Source organism: Panthera pardus, unplaced genomic scaffold (genome assembly GCF_024362965.1).
Source record: "Panthera pardus isolate Hobbes unplaced genomic scaffold, ASM2436296v1 HiC_scaffold_11, whole genome shotgun sequence".
NCBI classification, from domain to species: Eukaryota; Metazoa; Chordata; class Mammalia; order Carnivora; family Felidae; genus Panthera; species Panthera pardus.
Window position 1 is genome coordinate 87,277,202 of NW_026526666.1, and position 25,370 is coordinate 87,302,571.

General features: G+C 46.8%; 1 protein-coding gene across 4 annotated transcripts in view; it reads left to right on the forward strand.

The window, feature by feature from the left end:
- The window catches only part of PAFAH2 (platelet activating factor acetylhydrolase 2), a 65,440-nt gene that overhangs the window by 9,305 nt on the left and 30,765 nt on the right, over positions 1-25,370 (forward strand). For 2 of the 4 annotated variants that reach the window (XM_019461868.2, XM_019461869.2), the window contains 6 exons: positions 5,195-5,263; positions 5,904-6,045; positions 7,028-7,141; positions 11,623-11,714; positions 13,292-13,462; positions 15,186-15,340. In XM_019461868.2, the coding sequence (XP_019317413.1) occupies positions 5,195-5,263; positions 5,904-6,045; positions 7,028-7,141; positions 11,623-11,714; positions 13,292-13,462; positions 15,186-15,340 (743 nt within the window). Of the gene's footprint in view, positions 1-5,194; positions 5,264-5,903; positions 6,046-7,027; positions 7,142-11,622; positions 11,715-13,291; positions 13,463-15,185; positions 15,341-22,601; positions 24,563-25,370 lie in introns of those variants that run through there. The other 2 variants (XM_019461870.2, XM_019461872.2) reach the window with 2 other exon arrangements.

The window sequence follows — 25,370 nt, forward strand, 5'->3', positions numbered from 1 at the left end:
CCATCTGCCTCCTTCCACCTTCCCTTAAAGGCCTTTCCCAAGCCCCTTCCACCTGGTGGAGTCTTTCAGCAGGCTTCTCATGTTCAGCATTTATAATGAAACAAACAACTTATTTTCTGTTCATCTTTATTTAAACAGAAACATTTATAAATAAACACTTTTAGTCCTCTTTCTATGTAACAGCACGGAAGTATTAGAAAGGAGCTTAAGCCTTACAGAGTAATTTCTTCACTGTATATGGAGGGACAGCTCTGCCATGGCACTGATATAACAGTAAGACGGGCTCACTCCCTGCACGCCTGGAGCTCAGAGCCTCACCTGTGAATCTCAGCCACACCGCCGCCGCCCCCCCACCCCCCACCCCGTGGGAGCCTGGGACAGTGGTAGAACTCTCCGAGCCCAGATTTCATCATCTGTCGGATGGGGATGCTGCTCCCACAGCGTGGTTTGTGAGGATTCAGTTAGACTGGCACCTGGAAGTGTCCACACACGCAGCTCTCTGTTTCCCTATGTCGAGGAACCATGGGATGGTGAATGGTAAGATCTCTCCTACCAGACTTGGGTAGGCTCTGCCTGAGTTTTATAAGTCAGTATCCATTCAGAATTCTTCCTAGGAACCCTGATTTCTACATCTTGCTGTGTTACATAGCTTAATAACTATAGTCTGTGTGTTCCTGTGTAAGTTTGTGAAGATTCTGTCTATAGGTTCATTATCAACATACAAGTCTGGCTTATGTCCTAGAAGGTTACACATCTCAAAGGCATCTATTTTTGCCTCTCCATTCCCTAAACCATTGTCGACACGGTAGCCAGGGAGATCTGTTTTAAAAAGCAGATAGGACCGAGTCATTTCAGCACCTAGAGCAGTGCCTGGCTGATGGTGGGTGCTCAGTGAATATTGTTATATAAATGAACGACTGTCGCTTCTGTATTTAGACTTTTTAATAGTCCTTTGAACTTAATTCAGTTCTTGTCATGGCCTTACGTGGATGCAGGTCCCAGACAAAGTTTCCAGCCTCAGTTCTAACTACTTGCCTCACTCCGGCTCTTGAGACAAACTGACCTTTCACTTCTGTAAAAGCACTATGTTGTTTTCTGCCTCAGAGCCTTTATCTGTGCCGTGCTTTTTGGCTGTTTCCGTTGCCTGAAGTATTTGCTGTTCTGCTTCTCTCTTCCTCCTCTGGCCCCCCAACCCCTTCATCTTTGCCTGGCTAATTCCAAATTAACCTCAATGTCTAGTTTGGATGTCACTTTTAGGGACACCCATTCTAACCCCTGCATTATATTAGTTTAATTTTTTCAGTAATGTACTTTCATAAGACAATATCTAGTACTTCTCAGTACTTATCATAATTATAATGAATTAACTATGCGTGATTTTTTTTTTTAATTAAAAATTTAAAAAAAATTTTTTTTAACTTATTTTTGGGAGAGAGAGAGAGACAGAGTGTGAGCAGGGGAGGGGCAGAGAGATAGAAACACAGAATCCAAAGCAGGCTCCAGGCTCTGAGCTGTTAGCACAGAGCCTGACGTGAGGCTCAAACTCACAAAGTGTGAGATAGTGACCTGAGCTGAAGTCGGACACTTAACCGACTGAGCCACCCAGGTGCCCACGTGTGATTATTCTTTAAGGTCTGTCTTTTCTACTAGATTGTAATTTCCCTGAAGGCAGAGACCATGTCTGTCTTCTATCTCTTCCAGCGCCTAGGCCAATACCTGGAAAGTAGTAGTTTCCCAACAAATATTCACTAAGTGAATACAAGGGCTATGTTTTGCTAGGTTCTCATTCATTTAGCAAATATCTGTTGAGCATCTGTTCTGTGTCAGCCCCTTGGCATGAGAAGGTGAGTCCTATGGAGATAAACATCAAGGAATTGCATCCACTAGGGGAGCCTAAACGTGGACTCACACAGCTAGCCCATGGCAGGAAGTGGAGAGTAAATGTGGAGATGCGGCTCAAAAGGCAAATAGATGGGTTTCAATGTTGCTTTTTTTTTTCAAACTTTTTAAAAACATTTTTATTTATTTTTGAGAGACAGAGACAGAGCATGAGCGGGGGAGAGGCAGAAAGAGAGAGAGACACAGAATCCGAAGCAGGCTCCAGGCTCTGAGCTGTCAGCACAGAGCCCAACGCGGGGCTCGAACTCATGGGCTGCGAGATCATGACCTGAGCTGAAGTCGGACGTTTAACCGACGGAGCCACCCAGGTGCCCTCAATGTTGCTTTCTTATTCAGTAAATTCGGTACCTGCCATATGCCGGGGCTTGTGCTGGGGTTGAGTATTCTGTAGTGAATAAGATAGAGTCCTTGCCTTCAGAAAGACTGTAGTCTAGCAGGGAAAAAAGTAAGAAACATCCTCATAAGCTCACAGGTATTTTATACAGACAGCAGGTGAGCACATGACTTTGGAGAGTGGTCTTTTTGGTCTAAGAATGTATATTGAGACTTCACCCCTCAGTTGACCTGGGTGAGCCAATTATAAATACTCATCAATAACCAGAATGAAATTCCTAGAAAAGGGTCGCCTGGGTGGCTCAGTCAGTTAAGTGTCTGACTTCGGCTCAGGTCATGACCTCATGGTTCGTGAGTTCGGGCCCCACATCGGGCTCTGTGCTGACCACTCGGAGCCTGGACCCTGCTTCAGATTCTGTGTCTCCCTCTCTCTCTGCCCCTCCCCCACTCACGTTCCGTCTCTGTCTCTCTCAAAAATAAACATTAAAAAAATTCCTAGAAAAAAGGCAGGGAGGGAAAGGGACATGGTTTCCTCTTGTTGCCTGTGTGGTTACATTGGGGATTGGAAATCCTTCCAGACCTATGGCTTCCCATCACAGGGAGGAGTATGTGTATTTAAATGTTACCTGTTTATTGGGGTGCCAGTGTGGCTCAGGTGGTTAAGCATCCGACTCCATTTTAGCTCAGGTCGTGATCTCACAGTCATGAAATGGAGCCTCACATTGGGCTCTGTGCTGAGCGTGGAGCCTGCTTGAGATATATTCTCTCTCCCTCTCTCTCTCTCTCTCTCTCTCTCTGTCTCTGTGTCTCTGTTTCTGTCTCTCACCTCCCTGCCCCTCCTCCCTCACATGCTCACACGTGCTCTCTAAATAAATAAACACACAAATACATAATGATGTGCCACTGTTCCTTTGGTTTTCACACAGTCCTGTGAGGTAGGTGGGGGGTCAGTGGGGGGGCGGGATGCATATTTTACAGATGACCAGGCAGGCTCTGAAAGGCAGACTTGCCCAAGGTTACACAGTTTGAACTGGGAAAGGATCAGAAATCTCTCTGGCTCTTACGTCCAATGCACTGCCTCCCTTGGAGAAGTGAGAGAAGGTGAGAATCAATTTAATGTCTGTCCTTCCTGACCTTTCTGAATCAGTTAGGATCCAAACAAGTTGTATTAACAGAAGAACTCCAAATAACAGTGACCTAAGCAATATGAAGTTTTTTTTTTTCTTGCTCAGATAAAAGAAAGCTAGAGGTAGACAGAGATGATATGGTACTTCCACAGTTAAGCAGAGAGCCAGACTTCTTTTATCATCTTGCTCTGCCATGTGTGGCTTCCATTTCTAAGGCTATCTGATGACCTCAGGTGGCTGCTTTTGCTCCTACCGTGACACCCACAGTCCAAGCAATAGGAAGGGAGAACTTGCCTGAAAGTTCTGTACAACACTGTACAACAATGAGACTAGAAAGTTCTAGTCCCATTGACTAGATCTACTCTGTCCATTATAGTAGCTTTTAGCTGCATGTGGCTATTGAACATTACAAATATGGCTGGTCTAAACTGAGATGTGAAGTGTAAGGTATACACTGGATTTCAAAGACTTCATATGGAAAAAAAAAAAAAAGAACTTAATAGAATATTTCATTAATTCAGACATTCTTTTTATTTAAAGTAATCCCGGGAGCCTGGGTGGCTCAGTCTGTTAAGCGTTTGACTTTGGGTCAGGTCATGATCTCGCGGTGTGTGGGTTTGAGCCCCATGTCAGGCTCTGAGCAGCCTGGAGCCTGCTTGGGATTCTGTGTCTCCCTCTCTCTCTGCCCCTCCCCGACTCGCACTCTGTCTGTCTCTGAAAAATGAATAAATCTTAAAAAAAAAAAAAAATTAAAGTAATCTCTACACCCAGCGTGGGGCTCAAAGGTTCAAACTCATGACCCCAAGATCAAGAGTAGGATGCTCTACCAACTGAGCCAGCCAGGTGTCCCTAATTCAGACATTTTGATTATATGTCAAAATGATAATGTCTTGGCTCTATTGAGTTAAATATAACATTATTAAAATTAATTCCACCTGGGTTGTTTTTTGTTTTTTTTGTTGTTGTTGAGTTTAAAACATATATCAGGGTGCCTGGGTGGTTCAGTCAGTTGAGCTGAAATCAGTCTGTTGATTTCAGCTCAGGTCATGATCTCACAGTTCATGAGTTTGAGCCCTGCATCGGGCTCTGTGCTATCAGTACGGAGCCTACTTGGGCTTCTCTTTCTCTCTCTCTGCCTCTCTCTCTGTCTCTCAAAAATAAGTAAGTACACATTAAAATATATATCTACTAGAGAATTTTAATTAATTATGAGGGTAGTATTATATTTCCATTGCTGGGCTGGAACTTAATCACACAGTTAAACCTGGCTGCAGGGGAGGCTGAGAAATGTCATAATTGATGGCATAACTGTATCTTGAGCTGAAAATCAGATTCTGTTACTAAGGCGGAGGGAAAAATAAGTGTTTAGAGTAGGCAGTGAACAGTGTCTGCCATATTGCTTTTTTTCTGGGAAGTTGGAGGACAGACCAAAAAAATCACATGCTAACTGACAGGGGCAGATTTGCATATTACAGAAATAGCCAGCGTGTCTGTCTTTGAGGATCTGACCAACGAATTTGGGAGACATACAACATATAGACAATAAAAATGCAATTGTCGAAGTAGCCAAACTGTATTGGGGGGTGCTGGAGGAGATAAGTCAAGGTTCATATGGGGTTGAAAACATCATGGATGGATTTCCACATGCTTCTTGGAACCTTGGGGAGACAAGTGGTATGCTGGCCAGAGAAAATACCTTGAGGAAGGCTATTCCAAAGGAAGCTTCCTCCATTCAATCTTTTGAGATGGTCACTACCCAAGTATGGTTGGATTGGGGGCTGCAGGTGGGCAATTCTTTTGACCACTTCTCTCTTTCTTCCTTCCTGCGTCTCTAGGACACTGTATTCAGCCTTCTGCATGGAGCTGGCCTCCCACGGCTTTGTGGTGGCTGTTCCAGAACACAGGTGAGGGGACGGCAGTCATAACGAAGTATAATAGATTGGATGCCTCCCGTGGGCTAGGATATAGGCTGGACCCATATTGAGATGGTATTTTTAGTCTTCACAACAACCACGCAAAGCAGGTATTATACTCATTAAAAAAAATTTTTTTTTAATGTTTTATTGTTTCATTTATTTTTGAGAGGGAGGGAGAGAGAGAGAGAGAGAGCGCGCGCGCGCGCGCATGCACGGGGGAGGGGCAGAGAGAGAGGAAGACACCGAATCCAAAGCAGGCTCCAGGCTCCGGGCTGTCAGCACGGAGCCCGATGCGGGGCGTGAGCCCACCAACTGGGAGATCATGACCTGAGCTGAAGTCGGTCACTTAACCGACTGAGCCCCCCAGGCGCCCTTATACTCATTTTAAAGGTGAGGAAACCACGGTTCAGAGGTTCACTTGCTGAAGGTGACACTGCTAAATTGGGGTTCAAACCTATCAGTCTTCAATTTCAGGGTTTTTCTCCTCTCCTGTGTATGCCCCCAGATCTTTTTCCCTCCTGGCCAAAGGATGATCCAGGGTATCTTGGTGGAAATGGAGGATTTGGTAAAGGGGAGAAATAAGCTGAAGAGTGTCTTCTTGGTGTCTCTGGTGGCATGTGTATTTCAGGGACGGGTCAGCAGCGACCACCTGTTTCTGCAAGCAGGCCCCAGAGGAGAACCAGCTCACTAATGAGTCGCTGGGGGAGGAATGGATCCCTCACCGTCAGATTGAAGAAGGGGAGAAGGAATTCCATGTCCGAAACTGCCAGGTAGGCTTGTGCCAGTTGGGGAAGGGAGAGTTTACCTGTATTCCTCCTACTATAGTCACTAAAGAAGACTTCACTAACCTTCTGTCCTGAAATCTCAGCCATAGTGGGTCTGAGCTTGCCACATCAGAGAAATGGGGTATTAATCAAGACTTTTACAATTGCAGGTGACAGAAAGTCCATTTAATCTCGTTAGGCCAAATGGAGACTTGATTGGCTTATCCAGGCAGTTGTAAGTGGGGCAGGACCACGGGAGCCAGACAAATACGGTCAAGACCTTTCTTTCTTTCTCATCTCTGCTCTGCTCGTTGGTCTCGTCTGCAAACTGGCTTACCTTGTGAGGTTAGAACCATAGCTCGTGACAGTCTGAGGTTTTGTATGTTTCAGCTCCCCCTCTGAGAGAATTAGGCTCTTTGGGAGTTGTCTCCCAGTCGTCATACCTGCCTCAAGCTGCAGGTTGAAAATGAAAAACCCTGGGGGGAGGCTCCTAGACTGGGGAGAGATTTCCCCAATGGGAAATTCCCATCAGAAGTACATTGATAGATTTGAGGGGAGCACAGTCCTCAAAGGTCAGGGTTAGCGGGCAAAGTAGGAGCAGATGAGTGCTAGACAGACAAAAGCAATAGATGTATGTTGTTGATAGGCACGTAGAATCCAGCACTAGGTTGATTCAAAAACACTCTTGCTCCTTTTGTGTTCAAGGTGCTTTCATATGTGTTGTCTTATTCGGTCCTCTTGACACCCCCGTGGGGAGGTGGGTAGAGAGTCTGTATGGCAGTGCTGACTGCAGTGAACTGTTAGGTGGTGCTTATGTGAGCTGCTAGGAGGTTGCTGAGCCTTTCTCGGGATGTGGAACCCACAGTGCTTGCTGAGATGTGGGTGGGCAAGCTATCCCTGCATTCTTCCTTGGCTCTGTCGGAGAGTGAGATCCCTGCTGGATGATTGTGCGGCGTTCCAGCTCCCACCAGGACTGTCTGTGTTGCAGGTGCATCAGAGGGTAAGCGAGTGTGCACGGGTGTTGAAGATCCTGCAGGAGGTCACTGCCGGGCAGATCGTCCTCAACATCTTGCCTGGCGGGTTGGATCTGATGACTTTGAAGGTATGGCAGCCATTGGTATGACCCTGAGCACACATATTCATCAGGACTTTTTTGGTGACAAATAACAGAAACCTAACTCATTAGCTTAAACCGAAAGAGAATTTATTGACTCAAGTAAGTGGGAAGATCCAAGGCAGACAGGCTTCAGGCCAGTGTAGCTAGATCCAGGGTCTCAGACATTGTCATCAAAGCCCCGGCACTCTCTCTACCTTCTCCTGGCTCAGTTCCACTCCTGTGTGTGTGAGCTCCATTCTCACTGCACACCCCCCCCCCTCCCAATTAGACAAGAAAGATGTTGCTGGCAGCCTGAACCTGTGTTTTTTTTTAAGTTTGCTTATTTATTTTGAGAGAGAGAAAGCACAAGCAAGGAAGGGGCAGAGAGAGAGGACGACAGAGGATCTGAAGCAGGCTCTGCGCTGACAGTAGAAAGTCTGACATGGGGCTCAAACTCACGAACCACGAGATCATGACCTGAGCCGAAATCAGATGCTTAACCTACTGAGCCACGCAGGCGCCCCACCCCAAGCGCTTTTTCAGTTCAGCTCCAGATTTAACAGGAAGAGAGATTCTGTTGCCTCCACTATTCTGGGAAGGCCGTGGCCCTGCTTGGGTTACTTGTCCCTTCTAGATCTATCACTGTACCAGAAGGACAGTTGTTAAGTGGGGCAGATAGATTGGCCTGCCTCGGTTCTACCCCCACTTCTGGGTCAGGGGAACCTGAGCACCAGGACTGGCAGCCCTACAGGGCCACACGGATAAGGAAGAGATGTTTCGGTCCCCAGAGGAAGGGCTGTCAAGCCACAAACAACCTGCGTCCACAGCAGGCTAATTCCTTCCCTCAAGGGGATCTCGGAAATCCTCCCAGGAGGATAGAAACTGTCTTGGCTATGGAATCTGCTGCCTATGAAGATACATTCCCAACCCCCCTATCTTTCCCACCTGATTTCAAAAATAGCTCAGGCTCTATTTAGACCACCAAGAAATCACACAAAAGCATGAAGAAAAAAATAGTTTTTTTACATTTTGATGTTTGTCCTTCCAGTTCTTTTATTTATCTATTTATTTACTTATTTATTTTGAGAGAGAGGGAGCCTACAAGCAGGGGGAGGGGCAGAGATAGAATCTTAAGCAGGCTGGTGCTCAGCACAGTCTCCATCTCACAACCCTAGGATCATGACCTGAGCTGAAATCAAGAGTCGGACACTCAACTCACTGAGCCACCCAGGTGCCCCAGGCTTTCTAGTTCTTTTAAAATGCATAATGTATACGTATACATTTTTAAAAGCAATAATGTTATCATTTAATACAAGCTTTTGTAAGGCCTTTTTTTTTTTTCACTTAGCAAAATAGTCTGAATGTCTTATGCCAGTGAATATTTTCTAGGGCATGATTTTTAATAGCTGTGTAATATTCCATTGCATAAGTGAGAATGGTGTATGTATATATATATAAAAAATAACAATTACTGCCTTAAGAGTACTTACCGTGATGAGAGCCCTTCACACAAACTTATGCGGGAAGTATTATCTCTTTACATAGAAAGAAACCAAGGATCAAAGAGACTAAGTATCTACCCAGGGTGACACAGCTAAGTAAGTGGTAGGCTCAGGCTTCAAACTGGGGCTTTTGGATCCCAAAGCCTGTGCTGTGTGCCCCAAAACCTTACTACAAAGTACCTTTTAGGGGCACCTGGGTGGCTCAGTCAGTTGAACATTCGACTCGATTTCAGCTCAGGTCGTGATCCCAAGGTCATGGGATTGAGCCCCACCTCGGACTCTGCACTGAGCATAGAGCCCTGCATGAGAGTCTGTCTCTCTCTCTCTCTCTCTCTCTCTCTCTCTCTCCCCTCCCCCACCCCTCTCCCCCCACCACTCTGGCTCTCTGTATAATAAAAATAAATGAAAAAGAAAATACCTCGTAAAGGCTCTAGTAGCGTCTTCCAGGGCAGAGTATGTGCCTGGATGCCCAGTTGGCAAGGCAGAGATCTGAAGCGCTTTACCAACTATTTGATGTATGTCATCAACCCCCACTAGACAAGCAGGGTCCTGGGCACTGAAGTGAAGGGCTGCACGCCTGTGAGCCTAAGACCAACATTAGGCAGGCTGGAGTTTAGTTCGATTGTTGTATTTTGGAGAAATACAGAATAAGAAAAGCTAAGAACGTTTTCGTCTATCAGATTACAATCTGAAAATTGGTTACTCACTCTTGTTGGCAAAACTGTGGGGAAGTAGAGATTACAGATTGCCCCATGCAGGGCAGTTTGGCGATACTTATCAAAAGCACAAATGCACATATTATTTGACCCACCAGCGTCCACTTCTTGGAATTTATTCTATAGATACTTGTACCCATGCAACATGATGTACGTACAAGGTTAATCATTCCACTGTTGTTTGTAATAGCGAAAGCTTGATAGTATCCTAAGTGTTCTCCAGTAAGGGAAGTGGTTTAATAGATTATGGAACAATGGATGTATTAGTTTTGGGAATGTTAATTGCTGTAACTTGTAAGTCCCAAATCTCAGCAGCTTAACACAATGGAAATTTAATTCTCTCCCACGTAAAGTCGAAAATGGGTGCTCCTATGCACTAGCTAACTCAGGGATCCAGGCTCCTTTCAGCTCATAGCTCTACCCTCTTCCACTTGTGAAACTCAACTCCACTGTGTGGAGTTGGAATTGGAAAGGGTGTAGAGGTTTGTATGAAACACTTTTTATGGGCCAAGCTTGGAAGTGGAGATATCGCTTTCGTGCTCATTCGTCGGCTAGAACTCGGTCCCAAGGCCACATCCAACTGCTGGGCAATAGAGTCTAGCTGTCTGTCCAGGAAGAAGACAGATTTGGTGATCAGCCAACTGTCTATGCCATGGTGAAACTCATTGTAGCTGTAAAAAGGATAAGGAAGGTCTTTATGTACTAATATTATTATGTACAAAGGTAAGACACAATGCCGCTTGTATAAAAAGGGGGGGGGGTAGTATAGAGTCACATTTACCTGTATGCATGTAAGTAAGCTCTGCAAAGACACTGAAGAAACTTACCCGTGTAGGGATAGGTGTTGGGCAGCTGTGGGAAAAGGGAACGTGGTACACGGGTGCCTTTGCTATATACTCCTGATTTTAGGGATTTATAAATATATTAACCTATTTAAAAAAGCTAAAGTGGGGGCGCCTGGGTGGCTCAGTCGGTTGAGCGTCCGACTTGGCTCAGGTCACGATCTCGCGGTCCATGAGTTCAAGCCCCGAGTCGGGCTCTGGGCTGATGACCCAGAGCCTGGAGCCTGCTTCCGATTCTGTGTCTCCCTCTCTCTCTGCCCCTCCCCCGTTCATGCTGTGTCTCTCTCTGTCTCAAAAATAAATAAACGTTAAAAAAATTAAAAAAAAATAAAAAATAAAAAATAAAAAAGCTAAAGTGGCCACCAGCCAAGTTGTTGGTCGGAAGGTACTGAGCAAGGGGGGAGAATTTGGATACAGAGCCTTGGGTTAGGAATTGGGGAGAGCAGGGGAGAGCATGGGAGCCGGGCAGAGGCTGGACAGCAAAGGCTAGAGAGATTTTCCGAGCCCCTTAGCAGGCAGCTGCAGTGGCTTTTTATATAACCAAGCCCTGCAGGCTTCTGTGGACAACCAGAAATAGATAACTTGCGGAGCATGTTCGAGTAACCAGACTCACTGCTAGAGAAACGTCAGGACAGATGCCCAGAGGAAGGAGAACCTGAGTCTGTTTCTGGATGAGCACGCCTCACTTCAGAGGAAAATGACAGGTGGCAGGAGCTTTCTGTTCTGTCCTCGGCTTGGTGCACGTGTCAGCCTGTTGGACTGGCTGTAAGGCAGGGGTCTAGAGGCCAGAGACAGTTCTTGTTCTTAACGTGCTCTTACACTGATGGGTCAGCATGGAATCACATCATTTATGCCCATTCATTTATCCGTGTGTGTGTATATATATATATATATATATATATATATATATATTTTTTTTTTTTTTTTTTAATGTTTATTTATTTTTGAGAGAGAGTGAGAGACAGAGCATGAGCAGGGAAGGGGCAGAGAGAGAGGGAGACACAGAATCCGAAGCAGGCTCCAGGCTCTGAGCTGTCAGCACAGAGCCTGACGCGGGACCCGAACTCACAAACCACGAGATCATGACCTGAGCTGAGGTCGGATGGTTAACTGACTAAGCCACCCAGGTGCCCCTGTTGGTATATATTTGAATGTCTCCTCTGGTCCAGGTGTTACAGGCAGTATGATTACAAAAACAAAGGTGGAAAACATAGTTTTCAGAATTCCTGACTACAGAAAGCTGTTCAGCCTGGGGAATGCCTGACTGGCCGCTCTCCGGTGAGCAAGAGGTTCTTAACATGCGGTTGGGAGCTCACCCACTGTACTGTGCTCCCACATCACTCTCACTCTTTGCCTCTTGCCTCTGAAGAATTCCCGGAAAAGCAACCCCTCGTTTCTGATTTGGCTCAGTTCTCTGCTTTCCTCAGGGCAGCATCAACATGAGCCGCGTGGCTGTGATGGGACATTCATTTGGTGGGGCCACGGCGATACTGGCTTTGGCCAAGGAGACCCGGTTTCGGTGAGTTTCCCAGCAATGCTTCTGTGAGCACACACCATTCATTCAGCGTGTGTTTGTCGCACAAGAGTTATATACTAGGCACTGTTTTGGGGGCTAAGGGTTCAGTGGGTCTAAGATTTCATGGAATTATGTTATTGTGGGAGGAGATGGACTAATAAACAGTCAAATCCCCAGTCCCCAAGTGTAGTGAAGCAAATAAGAGGCCGATATGCCAGAGTAATTGGAGGTTTTTTTGGAGAAAGTGACATAAACCAAGACTTAACAAAGAAACTAACCATATAAAGGTCTAGGGGATCATTCTAGGAAGAGGGAACAGCTAATGCAAAGGCCCTGAGGTAGAAAGAAGCTTGCTGTGTCAGTGTGGGAGAGGCACAGTGAGTGAGGGGGAAGTGGCTCAAGATGTGATCAGAGAGATAAACAGGGGCTAGATCACAGGGCCTTTTGGCCACAGTGAGGGAGTTCGATTTTATTCCAGGTATGATGGGAAACCGTTGAAGGATTTTAAGCAGAAAAAAAATCTTTATTTATTTATTTACTTATTATTTATTTTATTATTTATTTATGTATTAAACTAATTGCTACACTCCACATGGGGCTCAAACTCATGACCCCAAGATCAAGAGTCACATGCTCTTCCTGCTGAGCCAGCACCACCCCCCTCAACCCCGCCCCGAGAAAACTCTTATTTACACTTGTAAAGATCCCTCTGGCTACTGTGTGAAGAATGGACTGTAGCAGGACAAGACTGAAAACCAGGAGGCTAGTTAGAGGAAAGCTATTTCAGAGTCAAGGTCAGAGGTGATGGGTTTGCATTAGGACAGAGGTGGCAGGATGGAGAGATGTGAATTGAGTCAGGATATATTTTAGAATTTTCAGGACTTGGTGATGTATGAGGTGAAGGAAAGAGGAGTCAGGTTTTTCATTTTTGTACACATCATCTGAGTGGGAGATGAATGTCCTTCATTGATATGGAGAAGACCGGAGGAACTTTGGGGGTGGGGTGCTAATCTTGGGGCCTTAGTTTTGCCCCAGGTGACAGATTACTGCTTGCCACACTGGCCATGTCTTTGAGTTGTGGCATCGAGGAACCTTTTCCTGACCTCCCATGCCATGCATGCTGTGGGCTCACATAGCTCCTTGTGCCGTCAGGGCACTAAGCTGCATTTCGTTACCTTGTCTGTTCTGTCTCCCTTTCTAGACTGGGAGCTCCATGAGAGCAAGAACTGTGTCATTTATCTCTGTATCCACAGCACAGAGCTAAGCACATAGTAGGTACTCAGTGAATGTTGAATGAATGAAGTACCTTCTGAGTAACCCAGGTCAGCAACCTGAGTAGATCCAGGAGAAGGTCTGACCCTTGCTCTCAGTCAGTTTAAAATGTAGAAGAGTCTTTGGTGACAGGTAAAACTGATCTCTACCCAAGATCCTAACTGAAGTGTCTGGGCCCTGGTACCCCCTTCCTGGCTTTCTGAGCTTTTGTCCCCCTGAAGGGAAGAACCCTGCCCCTTCCCCCTCTACCCTAACTACTCTTGCCTGGGTTTCTGCATGGCTATTCCAAATGTCTGGTTCCATGACAGGTGTGCTGTGGCTCTGGATGCTTGGATGTTTCCTCTGGAACATGACTTTTACCCCAAGGCCCGAGGCCCTGTGTTCTTTATCAATGCTGAGAAATTCCAGACAGTGGAGAGTATCAACTTGATGAAGAAGATATGTGCTCAGCACGAGCAATCCAGGATCATAACTGTCCTGTGAGTAAGCCCCAGGGTCATGATCCCCAGTGTCCTCGCCATTTGCTACCTAGCTGTGGCTCTCTTAGTTTCTTCTACATTATCCATAAGTTCTACCCATTAATACAGCACCTGAGTACTTCCTGAAGTGCAAAGCCTTATTCATTCCTTTAGGATTTCCTATCTGTCCCTTTCCACTTAGCTCTATCTACAGCAATTCCTTTACTAGTTTATATGACTCGATGACAGGATTTACCTGTTGCTTTCTGGAACAGAAAGCAACTCTTTCCCCCGGAGAGGAAAAGTGTGGGTCGGGGTGGACTCCAGAGATCTCGAACCTCATTTGGGAATTTTACCGAGTCTTTTGAAGACTGTAAATGTACTAGCCCTTCGACGTTCAGGAGATAGGCCTCAGGAGACCTTGAATACCTAAATTCAGATACCTTCCACAAACCATCTATATTCTGCCCAAGAGAAACCACACTCTTCACTTCCATTGCTGGCACTATCAGATGGTTTTCTTTCAGGAGCCATTTTTCACAGAAAGAAAATTTTCTGAGTGACTTTGAGATACGTACCGTAGCTCGTAAGTGGCACACAGTTCAGGTGCAGGGCTGAAGGCTCACTGACAGATCTCTGACTTGCTTCCGCCCCGCACTCGAGCCTCACAGAGCCTAATAGCGCAGGCGTCAAGGATCCCACGTACCGTCTTAGCAAGACGACAAGTAACTACGTGTCACGGGCCTTTGCAGTCGCTCAGGTAGTTGAAACGCTAAGTCCGAAGCACTCATGCTAGGAGTCTGCCACCCTTGCTCATCTTGGCGGGGCTGTCTCCCCGAGGGCCAGCCCTCCCTTTGGCTGTTGATCTCATGGCAGCGTGACAGTTTCCCCAAGCCAGTCAGATTGAGGGTAATGGTGGGAAGGGAGGTGAGAGCAGTCGGGAAGGGGATGATTTAACTGTTGGCAGTGTATCACTTCTTAAACCGAGCGCTGGGTATCCATTATGTTTATTCGTTACACTTTTTCGTGTGCCTTAAGTAACACATTTTTTTTTTTTAAGTCAGTTTTTCTGCATGATATCAACCAAAGTTTGGCATTTAGGTTTTCTTCCCTCATTGAATTGATTAGGAAATTGAGTTGGGAGCAATAGCCCAAAATGAACCTGCCGAGAACTTTTCACCTTCGAATTAAATGTATTTGATATCAAAGAACTTAAATTCTAATCCAGAAACCCTCTTTTATAAGCATTTGTCCTCACTTGTCTGATTACTTAAATGAAGACAGGGGATTCCTTTTCCTGTTTACTTTGTGGTACATTTCTGAAGAAAGAGGAGCTGCCATGTTTTGTGAATGTTCAGGAGTCACGTGAAAGCCATGGTGTGGTGGTTTGTCATGACATAGGAATGGCCGGTGTGGCAGACCTTGCTTCCTCACCCCTGCGCCTGCCCGCTCCAGCTAACTCCACCCTTCCCTGCACCGTCAGACGTTGTGTTCTAGGGGCCGAGGCAGCTTTGAAGCCAGGCACCCCTGTGTTCAAATCCTAACCCTGTCCCTTGCTAGCCGTGTGACCTCAGGCAGTTCCTTTCCTCGGATTCCGTCAAAGGGGAAATGCTTCCCTTACGAGACTCATGTGAAAATTGAGATAATGCACATAAAAAAGCTCACACATGGTGAATGCTTAACAAATACTAGTATGCCTTAACCTCCAGACCCATCCCGGTTACTTGTTCCTCTTTTCCTCTAGTGGTTCTGTTCATCGGAGTCAAACTGACTTTGCCTTTGTGGCTGGTAACTGGATTGGTAAATTCTTCTCCACTCAAACCCGTGGGAGCTTGGACCCCTATGAAGGTCAAGAGATTATGGTGAGGGCCATGTTGGCCTTCCTGCAGAAGCACCTTGGTAAGGAGAGAACTGGGGTTTATGGGGAAGCCATGGGGTCCCTTAGATTTCCCTGCACAGTGGTCTATACCGACATGTCCCACATCAGGACGATTTATGGCACAAGGAAAACCTGAGCGAAGGAGAGAGTTACGTAGAATTACAGAAAGAACACTTAGCTGAAAGTTCGGAGACCCTGACTCTGTCTCTTACTACCTGAATGAACTTGTCTTCATCATTGAACTCCTGAGCCTTGGTTTCCTCACTGTAAATCGAACATTCACCTCTCTCTACTCCATTACTTGGGTCCTAACTCATTATCACTCACCTCATGTGGATTGTGGAGGTTATAATGATAAATGGGCTAAATTCGTGGAAGTGCTTTAAACGAAACAAAGCACGGAAGGCCTGTGACCAGTGTCATACATCACAGACCAGCTAAATGGCAAGGCCTGTAGAAGTCATCGGTCCATCCTCCCACCCAGAGGAGATGGCCCCTTCCCTGCCACGTGGAGAGTGTGCTTCTCTGAGGGTCAGCCCTCTCTGCCTCTCCATTTTAAGACTGATACCCTAGTTAGGCTTGTTTTGGTTACAAGGACTAGATATTGACTCAGTTACCTCAAGAAGAAAAGGGGAGTTTATTGATGAAAGTACACCCAGCCAGGTGGGAAGCAAAAAGTTACAGGAACCCGAGTAGGACTGGCCTCTCTCTCTCTCTCATCTCTCTCATGGGCTTAGCCTCATTTCCTCTCATGACATCTCTCTTTCTCTTGGCTCCAGTCTGTATTTTGCTTATACTCTACTCTAGTTTTTCTCTTGCCAATAGCCTCTGCTTGTTCAGTTGCTGGTCCCTCATAGCTCCAGTCAGCTCGAACCACTCATGGCTCGGTCTTTCTTCCTTGCGGCCCCCTCCCATCTTTGGTTCCCGCTGCTCGCTGCCATGTTTCCTCGAGTTTCCCAGACCGGATTCCCAAGAGAGACAGCTTGATTCTACCAGCTCATCTTTACCTAGCAACGCATCGTAGGCCACTGTCCAGCTTAGGCCCAGAGCTCTGGATCAGATGTCCTTCTCTGATCCACCAACTGTTGTGCTAGCACAGTGCCCTTCAGAAGGGAGCCAGGCTGGCCTGGGTTTCCAAGGTTCCGCCTCACCCCAGCCTAAGACCAAAATGTCCTACTTTGTGACTCCTCCCACTTGCCCTGATCATCCCCTCAAGGGCTACCCAGAGGGGCCCCCGACCCCTTGCACATGGCAGGTCTCCCGATACTTTAAGTCCCCTATGGTGTCCTCTCTGAGTTTCCTGGTCAGTAAGCTGAATGTCCCCGGTACCTGCGCCTGTTCCCCGTGCAGCTCCCCGTGTGGCCATTATTATCCCCTTCGGATGCACTGTTTGTCACCACACCTGGGTGGTGCCCCGACTTGAGCAGCCGGTTGCGGTACAGCAGCACCGTCACCTCTGTGCTCTGGACACTAGACTTCGAGTTGCGTGGCCTGAGCGCATTCACAATTCCAACCGTTGCCTAACAAATTCGGCTTGGATTGAGTTTGCTTTTAAGACACATCTGTTCTGTTACGAGTTTATTGACTTTTTGAACCTCCGTTTGCATTTCGAAATTTATGCCTGTTCATTTTCTCTTGCTCATTGTGTGAGCCATTATGCCTGCCTGGGTTTAGAGACTTCCAGGGTTAATAGAGACCTTGGAGCACCACCTGTCACCTCCTAGGAGAAGAATGAATCCATGACTCTAGACTTTCATGGAGACTGACTACATGGTCCTCAGTCCACTTTCCCCATTTCCTACTGGCACCATGTCATTAGGTAAGAGCTAAGTATGACAGGGGAGCCTACCATGGCGTGATTGGTATTTCCGCCTTTAATACCAATGTCTGGTGAGCTAAGGTACTTATTACGGAGACCACCAGAAGAGGAGACGGAAAGGAGGCAAGCCCTACACTGAAGGGAGATTACTGAGGATTTGCATTATGCCAGGCTTTCCACTGAATACTATAGATTCAGTATGAGGTATAATCCTGAAGATGACCCTCTCCGGCAGGTACTTTTATTATTAACTCCATTTTATAGGTGAAGATAGGAAGCTTAGAAAATTTAAGTAATTTGTCCAAGGTTATCTGGTTATTGAGTGGCAAGGCCAGAATGCAGCCCAACTTGTCTGATTCCCAAGCCCACGTACTTAGTTGATGCACTGTTCTGCCAGTGACTGATGCCCACGATATATGCGCTCAGTCTTGGGGAGACACAGAGGGCAGGCGCCTGGCTGATGGAAGGGAACAGACAGCCGAGGAAGGAGGCTCCCTAGACAAAGTGATGCTTGTCTTGAATCTTTTTTTTTTTTAATTTTTAAAAATGTTCTTACTTGTTTTTGAGAGAGAGACACACACACACAGAGCACGAGTGGGGGAAGGGCAGAGAGAGAGGGAGACACGGAATCTGAAGCAGGCTGCAGGGTCCGAGCTATCAGCACAGAGCCTGATACGGGGCTCAAAGTCACAAACCACAAGATCATGACCTGAGCCGGAGTCAGAGGCTTAACTGACGGAGCCACCCAAGCACCCCTGCTTGTCTTTAATCTTAACCGATGAGTACAATTCTCCAGGCAAGAAAGAGGCAAGGATCTTCTAAACAGAAGGCGCAGACGCTTGTATGGTCAGTTTTGAGAAACTGTGTTTAGAGTATCTGGCTCTCGGGGGCACCTGGGTGGCTCAGTCGGTTGAGTGTCCGACTTCGACTCGGGTCATGATCTCACGGCTTGTGAGTTCGATCCCCACATCAGCCTCTGTGCTGACAGCTCGGAGCCTGGAGCCTGCTTCGGATTCTGTGTCTCCCTCTTTCTCTGCCCCTCCCCCGCTCACACTCTGTCTCTCTCTCTCAAAAATAAACATTAAAAAAAAAAAAAGTATCTGGCACTCGGGATAGTGAGTTGGTGGAACATACAGGCAGAGAAGTGGGCAGAAGCCAGAGGAGAAGCCATGTACTTGCTGAAATGAGAGTGGATTTTATTCCCCTGGCCGGGGACTGTCATGATCAGACTTGTGTGTGCGAGCTGGCTGCATCATGGAGGACGGGCGATGGGCCTGTCTGAAGCTCTGGCATAAGCAGACGAGAAGAGATGACACAGGGTCCGAAAACACAAAGGCTCTCACTTGGAACAGTTAGCTTTGCAGCGGGAGAAAAGCATTTTGGTGGCCACACAATACATTGGCACACGGGAAACTAAGCTGAGTTGCAGTGAGCTGACCCTCTTCTGGCTCCTACAAAATACCTCTGGGAGGGCATATGCCACTGATCCGGGGATATTCTTTCTCTTTGTTAAAAAGATTGGTGCTTCTGGGGCACCTGGGTGGCTCAGTCATTTGAAGGTCTGACTCCCAATTTCGACTTGGGTCATGATCTCACGCTGACAGTGTGGAGCCTACTTGGGATTCTCTCTCTCTCTCTCTCTCTCTCTGTCTCTCTCTTTCTCTCTCGCAAGATAAATAAATAAACTTGGGGCGCCTGGGCGGCTCAGTCGGTTAAGCGTCCGACTTCAGCTCAGGTCATGATCTCATGGTTTGTGAGTTCGAGCCCCACGTCGGGCTCTGTGCTGATAGCTTGGAGCCTGGAGCCTGCTTCGGGTTCTGTGTCTCCCTCTGTCTCTGCCCCTCCCCTGCTCATGCTCGCTCTGTTTCTCAAAAATAAACATTAAAGAAAATTTTAAAAATAATAATAAATAAACTTTTAGGAAGATTGGTGCTCCTTTCCAGTGAACTACAGGTAGCTTCTGTCTCCACCTAGTGCTCCTCTCTACCGCTCTCCCAGAAGACTATTTCACATCTTCTCCTTTGCGAACCTCTGACACCCTCCCCTACCCTGTCTCTCAGCTGATTAACTTCGCCTCCCACCTCACTGAGAAAATGGAAGTAGTCAGGACTTCCTCGAAATCCCAGCACCTCGTCTACCCACCTTCATGCCTATGCTCAGCTCTGCAGCCGGTTCCTAGAGATTCCCAGTCAGTTGTCTAAGGCCACCCCTCCACTCACGTACCAGATTCCCTCCTTTTCCATATGCCGGCAGTTTTTTCCTCTTTATCTTCCATCATCAGTTTTTCCCTCTCTTGCTTCATTTCACCCTGAAATTTCTCTTTAAAGATACCTCTCTGGGAGGTGCCTGAGTGGCTCAGTCGGTTGAGCTGCGAGTCTTGATTTCACCTCAGGTCATGATCCCAGGGTCGTGGGATCGAGCCCTGAGTCAGGCTTTGCCCTGAGCATGGAGCCTGCTTAAGATTTTCTCTCTCTCTCTTCTACCCTCTCTTCTACCCTCTCTCTCCCTCTGCCCCACTTGTGCTTTCTCTTTAAAAACTAAAAAAAAAAAAAAAAAAAAAAAAAAAAAAATTAAAGATCTCTCTTTTGACCCCACTTTCTCCCCTGTCTTCACCCCTTTTCCCTGTTCCTCCTAACAGCAAAACTCCTCAAAGAAGAATGTCCGTCTTCTCTTTCTCTGGTTCTTGTGTTTGCATTCTCTCTTTTTTATGTATTTATTTAGTTTAAAACATTTTTTGTTTATTTATTTTGAGAGAGAGAGAGAGAGAATGGGGGAGGGGCAGGGAGAGGGGGAGACACAGAATCCAAAGCAGGCTGCAGGCCCTGAGCTGTCAACACAGAGCCCGACGTGGGGCTCGAACCCACGAACCGTGAGATCATGACCTGAGCCGAAGTCGGCTGCTCAACCGACTGAGCCACCCAGGCGCCCCTCGCATTCTCTCTTGGACCCATTCCAGTCAGGCTTTTGCATCCCAGTTCCCCATGAAAACTGCTTTTGTCAGTGTGGCCAGTGACCCTCACAGCCTTCCATCCGGTGGTGAACTCCATTCCTCGTCCCCTGGCATGCTCAGCAGCTCCTGACAGAGTCGGGGACGCCCACCTCTGTGAACCCTGGAGTTTGCTGCCAGGACACCCCACGGTGGGTTTTTCCCCTGCCTCGATGTCTGTTCCTCTTCGGTCTACTTTGCTGCTTCCAGGACTCAGGGCTTGGACCTCTTCTCTACCCGTGTCCCCTGATGTCATCCAGTCTTGCGGCTTTAAGCGCCATCTCCATGCTGACAAGTCCCACCTTTCTATCGCCAGTTTAATCTCTTCCATGAATGTCGCCATTTGTCTAAACCCACCACTCAACATTTCTACTCTCTCGCCAGCCAAACCTGATTTCGGCTGCGGTCTTGCCCTTTGAGTTACTCAAGCTGTAGTCCTCACTCTTGTCTCTGCTCTCACATCCCCCTTTCCAATCTTTCAAGAATCCCCTTGGCTCTGCCTTCAAATTACATATGGAATCTCGTCACTGGTCCTCACCCCCACGACCGCCATCCTGTCCAAGTCGTCTCTCACTGAAATCACTGTGAGAGTTTCCTGAGTGGCCTCCCTACTGCCACCCTTTCTCCCCACACGGTCTTAATCGAACAGCCAGAGTGATCCTGATAGAAGTAAGTCAGATCTTTCACACCCCTGTTCAGAATCCTCCAATGGCTCCCCATTTCTCTGAGGGTCAAAAGCCAACATCCAGCATCCTGCTGGGCCCATGTGATGTGGCCCTCTGGTCCCTCCTGACCCCCTCTGCTGCTCTTCCTCAGGCCTCCTTCCGTGCTGCTGCAAAAGCCTCCCGCACTCCAGGCACTCACCCACTTCAGGGCCTGTGCACTGCCGTTCCCTCTGCCTGGAATGGAACACTGTTCCCGTATAGTCTCGTGGCTTCTTCCCACCTCCTTTAAGTCTCTGTGCAAATCTCACCTCAGTGAGGCCCACCTTGACCACCCTTTTTATTTTTAATTTAATTTAAAAATTTTTAAGTTTATTTATTTAAGTAATCTCTACACCCAGCATAGGGCTAGAACTCACAACCCTGAGGTCAAAAGTCACATTCTTCCATCCAAGCCAGCCAGGTGCCCCTGACCACCCTTTTTAAAACATTGTCCCTTCCCTGCCTCCCCTTGCCCCATCCCCCAGCCACCACCACTGCTTCTCTTATCTCGCTCTATTTTGTTTCCCATAGTATTTATCACCGCTTCCCATCCTATGTAATTTCTTGTGTTTATTGTTATACCTACTAGATTACGAGCTCTGTGAGGATAAGGATTTCTATTTGTGTGTGGATATATTTTTAGCACCAAGAACAGATTGGCACATCATGGGTGTGCTCGATGTTTTTTGAGTTAACGAATCTGTAACACTTACTTGTTGAGGACCTGGTCCATGCCAGGTCCTTGGCAGGGTGCTGGGGATCCAAAGATGAAGGAGAGTGGTCCCTGCCTTCTGCCCCAGCTTTTGTTTGTTTTGAACAAAAGCACAGTGAGTGCCTGTTCGGCTGTGCCCCGCTCCCTCAGCCTGAGGCCTTGGATCCTTTGTGACTGTTGCTGCTGTGTATTTAGACCCATCTGCCGGGGCGCCTGGGTGGCTCAGTCGGTTGAGCGTGTGACTTCAGCTCAGGTCATGATCTCATGGTCAGTGAATTCAAGCCCTGCATTGGGCTCTGTGCTGACAGCTCAGAGCGAGGAGCCTGCTTCAGTTTCTGTGTCTCCCTCTTTCTGTGCTCCTCCCCCACTCATGCTGTGTCTCTCAGTAATGAATAAACGTTAAAAAAAAACAAACTTAGACCCATCTGCCCACAATCCCGGGGCCCTCTCGTGAATCATATCCAGTTGTGCTGCCTCACGATATTGCCGTCCTGTTCTCTCCTGCCCTGCATCGAGGTGGCCCTGAATTTGCACCCACGGGCTAGCATGCAGAAGACTTCTTCCTGTTCAGCAGCTTTCCTGAGCTCGGAAATAGGCTTTCCGTTTTCTCACCCTTTCTGACCCAGGCGTGAATTCTGCCTCTACCACTTATCAGCTGTAAGGACCTTGGGTGAATCGGGTAGCTTCTGTGAGCCTCAGTTTCCTCAACTGTAAAATAGGGCTAACATAGTACTTAACTCATAGGGATATTGTGAAAAAGAAACAGTGCATGTTTGGCACAGTCTGTAGAATGAATTATCCTTCAGTAAATGCTGCCTTCTGTTACTAATTATTATCATTACTGAGTTGTTATGGGTTAAGCAAGTCGTTTATGAAGCACGTGTATAAAAGCATTGAACGAAGCACAGTTATACTGCGGTCACCATCACAGCCACTGTAATCAGTCCTTTTGGTATCCCCGGTGCTCCTCTCAAGGCTGACCCGCTAAATCCATGGTAGCTACTCTTTGATCTAACCTGGCAAAGATTGACTTGACCGTCCTGTTTTTTTCCCCATTCAGACCTGAAAGAGGACTATGACCAGTGGAACAGCCTCATTGAAGGCATTGGACCGTCGCTCATCCCAGGGGCCCCACACCATCTGTCCAGCCTGTAGGCACAGCTGGCCATTTGTGAAAGGTCACTGAGCTGAGTTCCCATGCGGGGCCTGCCCAGGGACACCCGTAGCCTCCTATCGAGAAGTGGCTGATGGTGACCCTTCTTCGCAGATTAAGAGGATGAAATCACACTGCTGATTAGATAACTGGGTACTTTGATCTTGGACTTGTTGATCTCAAACTTATGCTGGGGTGTGGGTCACTTACTGATTGGCAAACTGACTTTCTGGGAACTGAACCCTGATGGTGTGGGGAACAAGCAGTGGGGTAGAGTTGGTGGGGGGGGGGTGCTTCCAGCCCCAAGCTCTATTAACCCAGTGGCCTACTCCCTCACCTCGGGCCAGTGTGGCTTCTGCAGTGGAAGGAAGGAAGCCGGAGGATGGAGTGAAATTTCCACCTTCAGGACCTCTAGCCCAGCCTCGCACTGTCTCCTCCCACCTCTCCGCCTTCTCCCTCCCCAGGGCCACTTGGTAAGTTCTGATCACTTTAGGTAACTTCCTAGGATAGAGACCACTGTTCTCTGTTTATTTTCAAGCCTTCTTGTTGCATGAAACATCAGGACTCAGACTTGTGAGCCCACGGAGGAGGACAGAAGCATTGTCCTCACAGCATAGGGAGGGAAGCAGAGTCCACACTGGTATCGCAGAAGTTTCTGGATGTCATGGGCTTTTGCTAAAAATGTATCTTGACAAGAATCAACACAAGTTGGTTGAGATGGAAAAGATAGATTAACACCATTAAGTGGCCTTTTGAACAGGCCCTTGCCACAAGAGGGAGGTAGTTTGGTTGGTTAGAATTCAGGCAACCACCCCTGGAGAGGTCTAGGGACTCTTTGGTCTTGCCCCTTACGTCAGATACCATGAGCCTCCAACTTGCCTGGAATCAGGGTGCTGTAGTCTGTTTTCTGGCTCTGAGGCCCTAGCCTCAAATGTAAGTCAAGATATAGACTGAATTTCCATTCTGTTCCATTTATAATATGAATGATATTAATACTCATGTTTGCCTAATGATATGTTGGAATATTTTCTTTATTTAATCTGCATTAGAGCAAGATGGTGAGCCATCTGGAAGTAACTTTTCCTTCTGTCTTTCTTTGTTCACTTACCACTTATGCCCATGTGGAAAAAAACTTTAAAAGGAAAGGAAATCTTCCTGGGGATCGAATTCAAAGTTGTCTGGGAACATCAACCTGAAACCCTCCTCTCCACTACTCTAGACTTCATACCTCAGCCCAGGTAGTAGGGGACCCCAGATGAGGCAGGAGCAAAGGGGAAATGCATCTACACAGTAGGTCCAAGGTCAGTGCCACCAAAGCAAGCTGGGACCATGTCTTCCATCTTGTGACAGCTCTTCTCTCTAAGATGTGAAGCGTCAGCTCCCCTGAGGCTGTGGACCTTGGGAGGATCTATGAATTCCAGTGAGACAGAGCATAAGGAGAATATCATTTAAGTGCTGGGCTCTAGAATTCTGTATCCTGGTTTTGAGTCCTGACTCTACCACCACTGAGTAAATTTGAGCAAATTATGTTCTCTTTCCATTCTTAGTTCCTGAATTTCTAAAATGGGGATCTGCATCATGAATTGTTAAGAGGATTAAGTGTAAAGATGAGTGACCCAAGGCTTATTTAAAAGTATGTTTCTGGGTTACTGGGTGGCTCAGTTGATTAAGCGTCCGACTCTTAATTTCCGCTCAGGTCATGATGTCACGGTTCTTGAGTTTGAGCCCCATGTAGGGCTCTGCGCTGACAGCATGGAGCCTGCTTGGGGTTCTCTCTCTCCCTTTGCCCCTCTCCCCTGCTCTCCCTCAATCTCTTTCTCAAGAGTAAATAAACATTTAAAAGTAAATAAATAAAAGTATGATTCCTACTTTCCGAATATGTGAGATTTTTGTAGTTATCTTCTAGCTGTTGTTTTCTGGCTTAATTGCTTTGTGGTCAGAGAAAATAACCCATATGGTGTTCATCCTTCAGGATTTGTGGAAACTTGCTTTTTGGCCCAGTATAAGGTCAGTTTTGTAATTTAAATGATTTAAAAGACTATATATAAGAAGTTTTGGCTTGCTTTTTTACTCAACCACACATTATGGACTTCCTTCTAGGAGAATGCATGCAGATATTTAATAGAGCCTTCCAACCCCCGCATGGGGACCAGAGTCCCTCCGCACTCGCAGAACCAGTATCTACTGGTTCTTGAGCCTGGGGCTGGTTCTGCAGATGCTGAGGGGCCAGTTCTGGCAGCATGAGCAAATGAGACCCAACTGCTACCTTAGGCAAATAAAGAATGCAGATATATTTTGTAGAGAAGGTTCTCAGAAATTGGATCTATTTCCTCCACTCAGTTCATGTTCTCGTAATGACTCATTTATCCAGCAACGTTGGAGTAGGTGAATTTTTATATAATTGAAAATTATCCTGTAAGCTACAGAATATAATATTGACTTTTTTTTTTTTTTTTTTTTTTTAAGTAATCTCTACATCCAACACGGGGCTTGAACTCACAACCCCAAGATCAAGAGTTGTGTGCTCTACTGACTGAGGCAGCCAGGCATCCCTAATACTGACTATTTTGAATTATCAATCTACCAAAAAGATAATGCAGTTACTTCTTAATGTGAACCAACCTCATTTAACTTTTTAGGATGTTTCTATTAAGATAAACCAGATTATATGGTAGT